At 40.1% G+C, this 13,973-nt stretch overlaps 1 protein-coding gene across 1 annotated transcript in view; it reads right to left on the bottom strand.

Annotated features, from left to right (window-relative positions):
* Window positions 1-263: 263 nt before the first annotated feature.
* LOC131227556 (uncharacterized) overlaps window positions 264-13,973 on the bottom strand; it is a 50,610-nt gene continuing 36,900 nt past the window's right edge. Inside the window, exons 4-10 of the mRNA XM_058223357.1 lie at window positions 3,133-3,270; window positions 2,829-2,950; window positions 2,614-2,746; window positions 2,375-2,504; window positions 1,873-1,952; window positions 1,624-1,758; window positions 264-1,091 (exon numbers count right to left, since the gene is read on the bottom strand). Of these exons, the coding sequence (XP_058079340.1) occupies window positions 852-1,091; window positions 1,624-1,758; window positions 1,873-1,952; window positions 2,375-2,504; window positions 2,614-2,746; window positions 2,829-2,950; window positions 3,133-3,270 (978 nt within the window). The 3' untranslated portion in view covers window positions 264-851. The remainder of the gene's footprint in view (window positions 1,092-1,623; window positions 1,759-1,872; window positions 1,953-2,374; window positions 2,505-2,613; window positions 2,747-2,828; window positions 2,951-3,132; window positions 3,271-13,973) is intronic.

The following is a 13,973-nucleotide window of genomic DNA, read 5'->3' as shown; positions in this document are numbered from 1 at the left end:
AAATTTGCAAAAATTGAACATTGCTACACATTCGACCTGTAGAAGCTTTCCTAGACCACTGAACGAATCTTTGTATTCGCTAAAAACAAGTGGAGGATCCAAAAGCAATGGACTTGAAAATCAGCATCATCTCAGAGCTTCATTGCTCATTAAATGAATGGGGGTCCACTAATTGGACAGTTTATATCCATCTAAACCAAAGTGAAGAATCAAGTTTTTAGAGGGTCAATGCATTTATTAACTGTCATATCCACACTGCATCATAAACCTAAATAAGAACTTTAAAAGAGAAATATTCTCAACCTTTAGCATCAAAAATACAAAAGGTAGTAGGAAAAACAGGTCAGTCTTGGCTGGGGGACTACTAAGTGACTCGCCACTCTTACACCATTAGCTACTTCATCATAAAAACAGAGTTTTGAACTCCCCCACATCTCTCTATAAATTAAGGGGCATTCTACAAAATCTCAACGTGAGATTATCTACAGTTTGCTCAGGTTTCCAATTTGTAAACAAGTGGGGGCCACCATCTCTCACTCCAAACTGTTGATACGATGCAGACTGCTAAAATTCCTTGGAAGATCCTAAAGCCCCACTTGTACAGCTTGGATCAGTGGCATGTGCCCCACTGGTACAAACTGAAAATCCGAACAGAAAATAGATTTTCTTTTTAGTCGAGCATTGTATAACACCTCTGACTAAAAGTATCAGTAAGCACTCACCATGCATTCTCTGCCAAACTTCAACAGAGCCAGATGCATAGTTCTCTGACACACTCATTCTGCCGCCCCCACGCCTGCTTTGTTCCTCCCAAATGCAGGGGGTGTGTTTGCTTTGTGGTTGGTATATGCTCAGAAGGATTGTGGGAAGCCAAACATCACATGAAGCCTCTTCCAGTCCCAAGTCTCCATGTTGGGGGACACAAGGACAGCACCCAAAGTGATTGCAAGTGTAAGAGCACACAGCCCACTCACCGTGCAGCAGCCGAAGCGACGCGTCAATCTTCCCAATAACACCTTGCAGTATTTGTCCACATCCTTGATGAGGGTTAGGCGACCAGCATCTGCTTCTTCTTCCAATGCTTGCTCATTCTGCACCCACTCAATCAAGGCCCATACAATATTGGTTTTTGCTGTGCAAGAAGGACACTACTTTTATCTTACTTTTATCTTTTCATTTGCTGCTGGGGACATGTAAACACAACTGGGAAGTGCCTTTATACCCATCTCTTATTATGGTGTATTTTCATTTCCACCAGGAGATCTCTTTGAAGGTACAAATTAAAGCATAAGAGTCGTAGACAAAAACATTATGCAACTTCCCATTGGCATTGACCAAGAACTGAGCAACGGCCCACATACAATGGGGCAAACAACAGCCAAACAGGATCATCCTATCAACGGGTGCTCCGCCAATACAATAGATCCAATTGCCAAACAGATTTGCCACATGTATTGGGTGAGGAATGTGCCTCAGAAAAACACATTCATGTTGAGCTTTCCCAAATTTGCTATGGCTTCCACCAATGCACGTTCCATGTCCAACATATACATTTAAGGCCCCTTTTTTTCTCTATTTACCATCTGACCTCTGAAGAAGAAATAAAGTAGAAATAGATTTTACCTTCATCTTGAAGCTCTTGACAGTCTCCCTTAAAGTGTCAACAGAAGAAAGTTTTTTCGAGTGTTCTTTCCACTCATCAGACAGCTTTCGCAGAACAACAACACTTGCTTCTAAGTTTTCCAAGTGAAGCTTTTCCTATTTCCAGTTATCAAAGCCATAAGAGTCACATAAGTTCAAACATTAGAAGAGTTGTGCATTTGGATATTCTTTAAGTTCAAAACCGGAAAGCCAATGATAAGAATTGCTCACCCACTGCTTGTAACAATCAATGTTCTGAGCCAAACACCAGATGAAAATACCAGCTGCTTCATCGGATAATTCACGGTTTTCTGCAAAAAAGAATCATATCTCAGGCACTCGATACAGTTAATTTCATCAAGTTGAGCTCTCCAATTGTGCAATGAATCAATCATGATTCCTTGCCCTACAACTCATGGCAATAAGGATGGTAAAGCAAGATCTCCAACTGGGGTACATACCATGGATAACCATGGTACAGAAGCCACCTTAAATAATACTATGATCTGATTGATAGATGTTTGCCTTTTGAATCAGGGCCATTGACACTTTTTTAGTTCTTGCCATCCATCTGAAGGGAACAATTAACAGCTAGACTTGCTTGTCTGTTGTACTTTTTTCCACTGTGGGTCATCCATGGTAGGGCCCACAAAATAGATGGTCCAGAATCACCAACCATACAACAGTATCTTATATTATATAGATTACCAAATACAAAACACAAAAACCAAACCTTCACTCATTGCTTTGACGGCCAGAGGCAAAAGCTGCTGCGAAACTTGTTTCATTGCTTTAGTTCCCGGAGAACCTGCAAGGGCCACTTCTTTTAAGGTGGGATACACTTTCTCAAACCTTTCAGTTGCCTACACACAAAAGCCGCATTCAGAAAAAGTACCTACATTCCTAAATATTATGGATGGACCAATCTAAATGGCACCTTCCAAGACAAATACACATGGTCTTAAAACCAACCTTGACCCGAGAAGACGGTGTAGGGAAAGTAGCTCGCATCAACAGCTCAAGTGCAAAAGGTGGGACCAGCCGCTCCCCCTTCCTGACTGCCCCATTCAACAAAATAGGGCGAGCTTTTGGGGTTGACAAAATCCTGTACATGGGTTTCAGATATTAAAAGACAATTTCACAAGAACAAAAGATGACTTTGGGTCAAACCTTCTAAGAGACCAAACCTTTCCAACAGCTGCAAAATCAAGTCCCTGGACTGCGGATTACAACTTGATGTGCCACTAACAATAGGCAAGAGCTTTTGCACCCATGAATGCATCCCAACAACAAGGTCTCCTTGGCAGGCCTATACATGCAAAAAGGAAAATTCACAAACTATGGCGAGAGAACATATAGTAATGGGGAGAGAGAGAGAGAGAGAGAGAGAGAGAGCATATAGTAATGGTTGCTCTTTATCATTTGGTATAGTAATGGTTGTTCTTTATCATTTGCTAAATCCACAATCTGCATAAACTTATCAAACCTTACCTGAGCAATCACCCACGCAATAACGGGAAGTTTATCTTGTCCCTGATATTTAGGATTGTCCTTCAGATCTGGAAGTCGGTTGGTTAATGCATCAGGTTTTCTCCGTAATACCATTGCCACGACCACAAATATTGCAACCTGCAGTTCCAATTGCAATCCATTCCCTGGTTAGTTTTGTAAGCTTTTGAGCTCCCTACAATATAATCACTTAAAAATGCTCTAAAAGGAGATAGGGAAGGGGAAGGCCTAAATGGACATGAGGGGAGGTAGCAAGAAATGACTTGATGACCTATGGTCTGAGGTTATGGGCTTATGGCACTTGAAAGAGTGGAATGGTGGAAAAGGATTCATGTGGCTGACCCCAATTAGTTGGGATAAGGCTTGGATATGGATGACAATGATGTCACCATTGGCTCTCATGCGTAGAGAGACATTTGAAAAAGGATGCTTTCAGGATCTAAATTTTCCATTTAAAACATTTGGCCACATATACAAACATGGCAGCAATTTTGACATTGAAACTGGGCAGCAGCCACCATAAGGCTATTGTCCTAATGGGCAAATATTCTCAGTAGTCTTAAGAGCTCGGATATTCAAAAGCTCAAAATAAGACAACATCAAACGGTGGGGACACTAGCAACTACAATATACAAATATGATTCAGCAGCATTAGATGCATAAAAAATGCACATGTGCATCAGTACATGGATAGAATACAATCACAACCTAGAAATTTTGGAGGCCATGCACATTGCAAACATAGAATTTGCTGACACATAGGACTCCATATGAGTGGAACACATGGTTCAGTGATCTAGATTGATGGGCTCCATCATGGATGATTAATCATGTCCATCCACCTATAGAGATAAGATTTGCTAAGCCCATGCGCGTTTGCAATACAGCTTATGCACACTCCACATGTTTGCCACCAAGGCACGTAGGTATGAGATCCAATCCATCCATTAGAAAAGCACCAACATATTGATGCTCTAACCCAAGAATTAGGTTGATCCACTGGTCAGGTGGGCCACAGTTTGCCAAACAATGTATGGCTCTGAAACATTTGGCTGAAGTTATCTAACCCATCCACCTGTTTCCAATATTGAGGCCCACCTTCTGAGTGGACTTATTTTTAGGGGAAAATGGTCAGACCAGCCAGTGGATGGATTTGATCTCAAACCTACATGCCATGATGGCACATGAGTGGAGGTGTACCGGCTATACACTTGTGTGCAATTAACAAACCCAACAAAAGAAAAATCTTCAATTTTATGAGTGAGATTGTAGAAGTAAATACAACTTTAGGAAACGGGGAGGGGGGGGTTTGGAATTCTAAAAATGAGTAAGTGGCAAACCAAACACACTTAAAGCTTTAAAAAGTGATTTTCAGAATCACAAAAAAAACTTTTTTAGCAAAGACATGTCCAAAGGCAAGCCAAAGTCGGGCCAAGAAAGGGGGATCTTGCACAGGAAAACTTCTCACCTGCTTTTCCATTCTAGGCATAACTTTTCACCCACTTGTCTATTTTATGTACTTGTACATGAAAACTTTTCACCTACCTACTTGTCCATTCCAGGCAAAATTTATGAAATCTCTTTGAGCCCTAGGAACATTTCAAAAAAATTTGCAAGATTTGCCATTTCAGATTTCAAATCTTTGCATAAAGCTAGGTGATTACTTTGTGTGCTTAGTTTATATATATATATATATATATATATATATATATAGGGAAAAGGTACTATGCGCTCGACCTCACGAGTCCGTCCCATGAGGTCGAGCTGTGTGGGCCCCACCGTGATGCGTTTCGAACAACTACCCCATCAGTCAAATGCACCATTCCATCGTGGGCCTAGGTCTCAAAAATCAAGTCAATCCGTGACTTGTGTGGGCCACACCACATACAGAAGTGGAGAGGGGCCGTGCACCATTAAAACATTCATAATCATTTTTTGGGCCCACCGAGATGTGGTTTGCAAATCCAGCCCATCCATTATGTGTCCCACTTGGATGAGGGTTCAGACCAAGTTTCAGACGCATGCAAATTTCAGGTGGGCCCCACCAAGTGCTTTTATATGTTTTAGCGGTGTCTTCACATGATTATAGATGGTATGGCCCACCTGAGTTCCGTATACGGCTGATTTTTAGGATATCCCATAATTTAAAGGGGACCCATCAAATGCACGGTGTTGATGGTCGACACGCATCACGGTGGGGCCCACACAGCTTGACCTCACGGGAGCTTATCGTGAGGTCGAGCGCATAGTAGCTTTTCCCATATATATATATATAAGAGAGTGCTCATGTGTGAACCAGTTCTCACAAGAAACTCGTGAGAACTTTTTCACAACTCATCACATGTGAGGTGGGCCCAAAATTTGAACCGTCCATGTGACGTAGCACCCCATGAAACCCTCGGGGCTAGACTTTTACCCTTATCCAAAACTTTGGTGGGCCATGGCAAAAGAGAGAGACAAATCAAGGGAGGAAACGGTTTCCTTTTTCCATGGCCCACCAAAGTTTTGGATCAGAGTGAAAGTCGAGCACTGGGGGTTTCATGGGGTGCTGCATCACATGGACAGTTCAGATTTTGGGCCAACATCACATGTGATGAGTTGTGAAATAGTGCTATACATACATACATATATATATATATATATATATCAGAAAGACTATGAATTTTAGTAATTGAGAATCTGGCAATTCAGTACCACAAGATGTTCAGTATCTTGTTATTTTCAATTTGTTTCCAAGGTAATTTTCAAAGCTAAATAATGGTATATTTTGGAAGATAAGCCTGTTGAATTGTCTATACAATGAATTTTCTTAGAGGACGTTATGAGCAACCTAGAAGAGAAGGATTAATGCAAACCCCGAAAGGGGAAGCAAATAGATTAAAGAAATGAAGAAAGATTGTGGGAAAGGACCCAACAATCCTCTAGCCGAATGCCAATGATCATGAATGCAAGACTGTGAGCAAGCTCAACAGTCCTCTAGTCTTAAACTAGAGATCACTACACCTCTCTCAACAGCTATCATAGAAATATGATTCACTTAAGAAAATATCGATCAACTTCTCTTATTCCATAGGTCATAAGCCTTATTTACAATCAGTCCCTACGATCTGCGATAAAAACTAAGGAATCTAAAAATAAAATTCCCAACTAGCCAAGATTTGAAAAAATAGGAAACTACCTAAATAAGAAAGCACTGTAATTAAGAAAGCACCTAAATAAGAAAAGCCTAAAATTACTTCTAGCCTAATATGAAGATATGAAAGAGAAATGAAATTTCCTAATGTAGAGACTTGAAAGAAAGGAAAGTAGTGATGGGCTAAAAAGGAAAAGTAGTCCTTTTATTGACACACTTGTGGAGCATGCACATTGTGGGATGTGGGGAAAAAAACTCAGCTCTTAAGAAAGAGCCTAAATAAGAAAGCACTTAAATAAGAAAATTCTAAAATTACTTCTTGCCTAATATAAAGATATAAAAGAAAAAGGAAATTTCCTAATGTAGAGATTTGAAAGAAAATGAATGTAGTGATTGGCTAAAAAGGAAAAGTGGTCTTTTTCTTGACACACTTGCAAAGTGTGCACCTGTGGGATGTGAGGCGATTGCATCAATTCCCCCCGACTTGGAACAACTCAGCTCCATTGAGTTAATTGCTATGTACTATTAAAGTTCTGGGTTGATGCACTTGAAATCATTTATTGAAATTCACGTGTTATCAGATCTTGATCGGCCCTTCCATTTGACAAGAAACTCATGATATGTCCAAGATGCACTATAAGGTCTTCCACATTAAAAATGAGGTTGATCTTCATTTCGTGTGGAAGTTCGATTAGGTATACATTATCACCTAGCTTCTTCAAAATATGGTAAGGTCGTACCTTTCGGAGTGGATCTTTGTATAAGAGGTTGCTAGAAACCGCTCGGGTTTAAGGCACACTATGACTCTTATTGAAATTGTGCAGAATGTCATCGAACATCTGCATGTCCCTTGCAATTTTCATTACCAAGAGTGATCTTTCACCCAACTTCTTCATGTATCTCCTTAACATGTTGTGCAAAAGCTTCAGCGTCCTAGCTCAATCAAGTCACACTAGGAAGTGGGACTAAATTAATAGGTTGTCGTAGTCACATACCCGTCGCACTTTCGAAAGGTGTTGTGCGCCAAAAGTAGCTCATAAACTTAACATCACGATCAGATACAATCGTTTTGGAAACACCATGTAGACATACCACCTCTTTGAATAAAACATTGGCAATGTGCATGGCGTCTGATGTCTGCTTACAAGGGAAGCAACAAAATGAGCCATCTTCGAGAACCTATCAACCACAACATAAGTCATAGCCACGTTGAGTCTTAAGCATTCTCAAGACAATCCTTATTATGTCTTCCCATGGAGCATCTAGCACAACTAATGGCGTATAAAGACCAATATTTTGCTTGTTACCTTTACCCAGCTAGCGCGCTCGATAATGACAAACAATGATCCTAACATCTTTCTTCAAACCTGGCCAGTAGAAACGATCCTTGACCAAGGTTGTCGTTTTATCGATACCAAAGTGACCACCTAGGCCACCTTAATGAAGCTCATGTATAACAAGCTCTCGCAAGGAACTTTTAAAAAAACACAACCTCATATTATAAAATAAGTACCTATCATGCAAGTAAAATCTTGGGTATTCAATGCCTACACGGGAAATGAGTGTCGAAAAACCTTCCCGAAATCATCATTTGCGGCATAGTCCCTTTTAAGTTCTTCAAATCCAACAATGGAAACTAATAAGGTCGGCAAATAGGTGTGATTTTCAGCTAAGAGCATCTACTACCTTATTTTCAATGTCAGCGCGAAGTTTTAGGTTAAATGTGAACTTTTGAAGATAGCACTCCACTTAAAATGCCTAGCACTCGACTTCTTCTCAGAAATCAAATAATGTAGTGCCTCGTGATCAAAATAGAGCACAAACTCCCTATGAATGAGGTAATGAGCGCCATGATGGAATTAAAGTTCCAAATGAACCTTCGATAAAACGTCACAAGCCTGTGAAAACTACAAACCACATGAATGTTTATGGGAGTAGGCCATTTAACAATGGCCCTTATCTTTTCAGAATCAGCCTTCATCCCTTCAGATGAAACGACGAACCCCAAAAAAACCACGCTATAACTCATGAAGGTATACTTCTTCAAATTGATGTTGAGTTTCCCGTGGCGTAATACTCTCATCACTTGGCGAAGATGGTATAAATGATCTTCTCGTGAACGGCTATAGATGAGGATATCGTCGAAGTATACGACGACAAACTTGTTAATGAATGACCATAGAATTTGCATTATCACCCACATGAACTACTAGGTGCGTTCGTCAAGCCGAAAGCCATGACTAGCCATTCATACAATCCATCCTTTGTCTTGAAAGCAATTTTCCATTCCATCTCCAAGATGATTTCTTATATGGTGGTACCCGCTTCGCAAATCAATCCTCAAAAAGATTGTAGCATTCGCCAACATGTCCAAATGTCATCTAGGAGTGGAATAGGAAAGCGAAACTCTACTATTATCTTGTTGATGGACATGGGGATGAGATCTATAGGCTTCTTAGGTTTGTACCCATGCAGCGACTTCAAATGGACGCATACGTATGGACCTATTTACTGAACTGTTGTATGCAAAATCTGCAACAGATAAAACCAAGGTGTTCCATAACGGTAACGGTGGCCGTAATGGCCACCACCGTTACCTTTACAATACGAGGCATAATGGCTATTACAGCCCCGTAACGGCCGTTACGGTCTCTCTTTTTTATTTTTTTATTTATTGAAAAAAAAAACCCCGAAAAACCTATATCTGCCCCATAATGTTGATTAAAAAGTATGAAAAACATGTATATGTCCCGTAATAGACCATTACAGGGCTATTATAACCTTTATAGGGGATGTAACGTGCTGTTAACGGCAATTACGGGTCATTTTTTTCCCATAATGGCTATTACGGCCATTACGACCCCGTAATGTATAATGGTTGCCACCGTTACCTTTACGTAACGGCCTTTACGGCACACCATGGGTAAAACTGCATCCCAGGTCCTAGTATGGTCTCCCACTAAACAACACAACAAGTTTCCTAGGCTCCTATTGACTACTTCCATCTGCAAATCGGTTTAAGGATGGTAAGCCGAAGAGAATTGAAGTCTCGTGCTCATCATATGCCAAAGCGTCTTCCAAAAGTAACTCATGAAGCAGAAGCACACATCCCTATTAGACACTATGGTTTTCAGCAAACCATGCAAATGAGCCACCTCCCCAAAGAAAATCTTAGCTATGTTGGAGGCATCCAACATTTTTGAACACAGCAAAAAGTAGGCCATTTTAGAAAAACGATCCACACAACAAACATGGAGTCGTGTCTCTTGATAGTCTTGGAAATTCCAAGCTCGAAATCCATGTTAATGCTCTGCCACAAAGCTTGAGATATTGGGAAAGGCATGTATAACCTTGTGTTTTGCCTTCTCTTCTTTGTCAATTGACAAGTCCTGCATTGCCCAATAATTTTGGCCACATCTCTCTTGACTCTTGAGGCTTGGCCAATAATGTGTCCTCCACAAGGGCAATAGTCTTGTCCCTCCCAAAATAACAAGCTACCCCTCCGAAATGAAGCTCACAAACTAAAAAATCCCAGAGAGAGGGACGAGAGAAGTAGAGTTTGTCATCTTTGAATAGGAAATCATCAACAATGACAAACGACCATTCCACGTCTGATCACCTAAAAATGACACGTACGCATCTCGAAAATCTAGGCACGACAAATAGTCTTCTTTCAAACGCTCAAACCCAGTGACCTCAATACTCATGGATTAGAGTAGCATCACATTGTGCCTAAGGGCATCAGTTGGTTTATTTTCAATCACGGCCTTGTGCTTCAATACAAATGAATACTCCTGAAGAAAATGGACCCACTTGGCATGACTTGGGTTCAACTGCTTCTGAAACTTCAGATATCTCAAGGCCTCATGGTCAGAAAATAAGATGAATTCTTGCGGTAGAAGATAATGACGCGAATGGCGCAAAGACTGTACTACTGCGTAGAACTCCTTGTCATAGGTAGAGTACTGCAGCGTGGCTTCATTCAACTTCTTATTAAAATAAGCAATGGGGTGCCCTACTTGAGTAAGAACTCCACCTATACCAACCCCTGAAGCATCACACGCAACTTCAAAGACTTTAGAAAAGTCAGGAAGGCACATGACGTGAGCCTCTATCATCTTGCCCTTAATCTCCTTGAAAGCTCTAGAGGCCACCTTAGTCTATTTAAACGCCCCTTTCTTCATGCAATCTGTGATGGGAGCCATAATGGAACTAAACCCTCTAATGAACTGCCTATAGAAAGCGGCTACACCATGAAAGCAGCAAACCTCATGAATGTTTGTGGTTCAGGCCAACTCACTATGACCTTTGACTTTCTCGGGGTCCGCAGACATGCCCTCAGACGACACGACAAATCCTTAGAAGATGACTCTATCTGAAATGAGTGTACACTTCTTTAGGTTTACAAATAACTTCTTTGCTCTAAGGACCATGTAAACGTGCCTCGAGGACCATGTAAACGTGCCTCGAGTTGTGGAAATGTTGCTCCTTAGTAGTACTATAAATTAGAATGTTATCAAAATATACCACCGAGAACTTCCCAATGAAGGGTCTCAACACATGAGTCATCACCCTCATAAACATACTCGGAGCGTTAGTCAAACCAAAAGGCATGACCAACCACTCGTAAAGCCTATTCTTCGTCTTGAAGGCAATCTTCCATTCATCTCTTGGGCGAATACATATTTGGTGCTACCCACTCTTGAGGTCGATTTCGAAAAGAACGTGGCATCGACCATCATATCTAACATGTCATCAAGACATTGTATGGAAAACCAATACTTGATGGTGATCTTGTTGATGGGCAATTGTGCACACACATGCGCCACGTGCCATCTTTCTTAGGCGTGAGAAGGGCGGGCACAATGCATGTTCTCATACTTTCCAGTATCTTCTTCGACTCTGCATGCTCCATATCATCTAATAGTGAGGAAGGTTCGGTAGAGTCAACCCAGGGACCAAATCTATGGCATGTTGTATGTCCCTCATGGGTGGGAGTTCGTCGGGCAAATCATCGGGGAAAAAAAAAATCTCAGAACTCTTCGAAAATTGGATTCACTTCACGTGGCAACTCTACGTTTACCTAGGATGTAACCTCTCTAGCTACGAGGGCATACACCGCCAAATCCAAAACTCACCAGCATTTATGCTATATAGATACTTAGGGTGGGACTTCCTTGACACTTTAAGATCGCTTCACAACATTGATACCTCACACGTCCCCTAACAGGCTCTTCTCTATCATAACCACATTCAACTTGTTCCTCAACTTGAGAATGGCAAACTTCCCCAATGTTGGGGTTAGCCTGATGGGACGCTTCCAACTAAACTAAGCATTGATTAGTTGCAGTCGGTTGGATGGTGGTGGTCCGATTGTGATTCTCAATGTTTGTGAGGCGACGTTTGATGTTCTCAATAGCCACAGCAAGTTGTTCCATGTTCATTGTGGGAGAAAGACCAAAGCCACGACCTCTGTGAGTGTGCATACACTAAGAACTCCACTAGATGCCACCATAAGGACTTCTAGACAAGGGATGAGGATTATGCGATGACAAAAGATAACATTTATACCTAGGTACTACCAGTGTTCGAATTATCTCCGAAATTATCGAAATATCTCCAATATTATCTTTATCTCCAGCTCAGCGATACCGATAACACTGGTAGTATCAGAAATTTCAGGTATTAGCAATTTATCGCTAAGTATCGCCAACGTATCAATATCGCAAATGTAATCGCCAATATTTTCAACTATGTAAATTCTAGGTGTCACTTGTATTTGCCAATGCATCAATATTGCCAATTTATCGCCAATATTTTCGACGATGTAAATTCTAATTAATGCTTGTATCATAACTACATGGACGATATTTTAATAATATCGCCAACTTATTAATATCATCAAAATTTTGTTTATTAGAATTTTGTTTCATGGGCACAAGGTTATATGTAGTGTTCAATTTGTCATTGATAATATTAATAATATCTTGATATTATCAATATCGCAACATGCGCGATATTGAGACCACAATCTTTCGTTTCCTTTCCAATTGTTGATGATTTCTTGGTGAAATATCATGTGTCGTTGATATTTTGCAATATCGATGGATGTTTGGATGGTTGAATAGGGTGGATGGGATGGTTGGACCTTATAACAGTGCATGCTTTTAAGGCCCTATTAAATGGAAACTTGTTATATATGCATTCTTTTTACAATATTTTATTTCTAAATATGCAAATATGTACATTTTAACATGTCTTGAAGTTTCGCTGAAAATTCCACTGTTTTTCCCATGTTTCCCAGCATTTCCGGTTGTCAACGATATTATCGGCGAAATCGATATTGTTTTAGTATCCCTGGCCAGCGAAACTTGTAGTGATATCGATACTTTGGCGATATCGATATTGTTTGAAGTATCGATATCGCTACAAGTTTCGTTGGCCAGGGATATCGAAACAATATCGATATCGCCAATAATATCGTTGATAACCAGAAATGCGGGGAAACAAGGGAAAAACGGTGGAATTTCCAACGAAACTTCAGGACATGTTAAAATGTACATATTTGCATATTTAGAAATAAAAAATTGCAAAAAGAATGCATATATGACAAGGTTCCATTTAATAAGGCATTAAAAGCATGCAGTGTTATAAGAAATCAGTCCAACCATCCCATCCGCCCTATTCAACCATCCAAACATCCATCGATATTGCAAAATATCAACAACACGTGATATTTCACCAAGAAATCATCAACAATTGGAAAGGAAACGAAAGATTGTGGTCTCAATATCGCACATGTTGCAATATCGATAATATCGAGATATTAACAAATTGAACACTACATATAACCATGTGCCCATGAAAAAAATTCTAATAAACAAAATTTTGATGATATCAATAAGTTGGCGAAATTATTAAAATATCGTCCATACAGTTATGATACAAGCATTAATTAGAATTTACATAGTCGAAAATATTGGCGATAAATTGGCAATATTAATGCATTGGCAAATACAAGCGACACCTAGAATTTACATAGTTGAAAATATTGGCGATTACATTAGCGATATTGATACGTTGGCGATACTTAGCAATTCATTGCTAATAACTGAAATTTCTGATACTACTAGTGTTATCGGTATCACTGAGCTGGAGATAAAGATAATATTGGAGATATTTCGATAATATCGGAGATAATTCGAACACTGGTTGAGACCAAAATTTAGATTACTACAATAAAACCAAGCATAAGAATTATGCATTCTACCACAAAACATAAAATTCAGATTCAAGCATCTTGGTTCCAATCAGAATTATCATCCCACATTGCACGATTAATATAAAATTATGAAAGAGAGGTCCCTACAAGATGTGGGAATCCCGTTCTAGCATAGGATATTAGGATTGTCCCGACATTCAAATAGATTTGTGATTTCAAGTTTTAGAATCAATTTGGGGGTTAGGAAATTAAAATAGGAAACTTAGGATATTAGGATTTGGGGAAAAAAAATAGGGTTAGGATTTAGATAGAAGGAAATTAGGAATTATTGGTAGGATTTTGTAGAGGAAAAAAAGGGGGAAAGAAAAGGAAGGGGCAGTACACGCCCACGCATGTGTGCGCGTGTACGTGTGTATGGCCACGTGGACAGTCGTACGGCTAGGGGCTTGGAAGGGGTTTGGGGCTTGG

This window comes from Magnolia sinica, chromosome 15 (genome assembly GCF_029962835.1).
Source record: "Magnolia sinica isolate HGM2019 chromosome 15, MsV1, whole genome shotgun sequence".
Taxonomy (NCBI): Eukaryota; Viridiplantae; Streptophyta; class Magnoliopsida; order Magnoliales; family Magnoliaceae; genus Magnolia; species Magnolia sinica.
The sequence above is the reverse complement of the archived record's forward strand: the minus strand, read 5'-3'. Positions and strand labels throughout refer to the sequence as shown.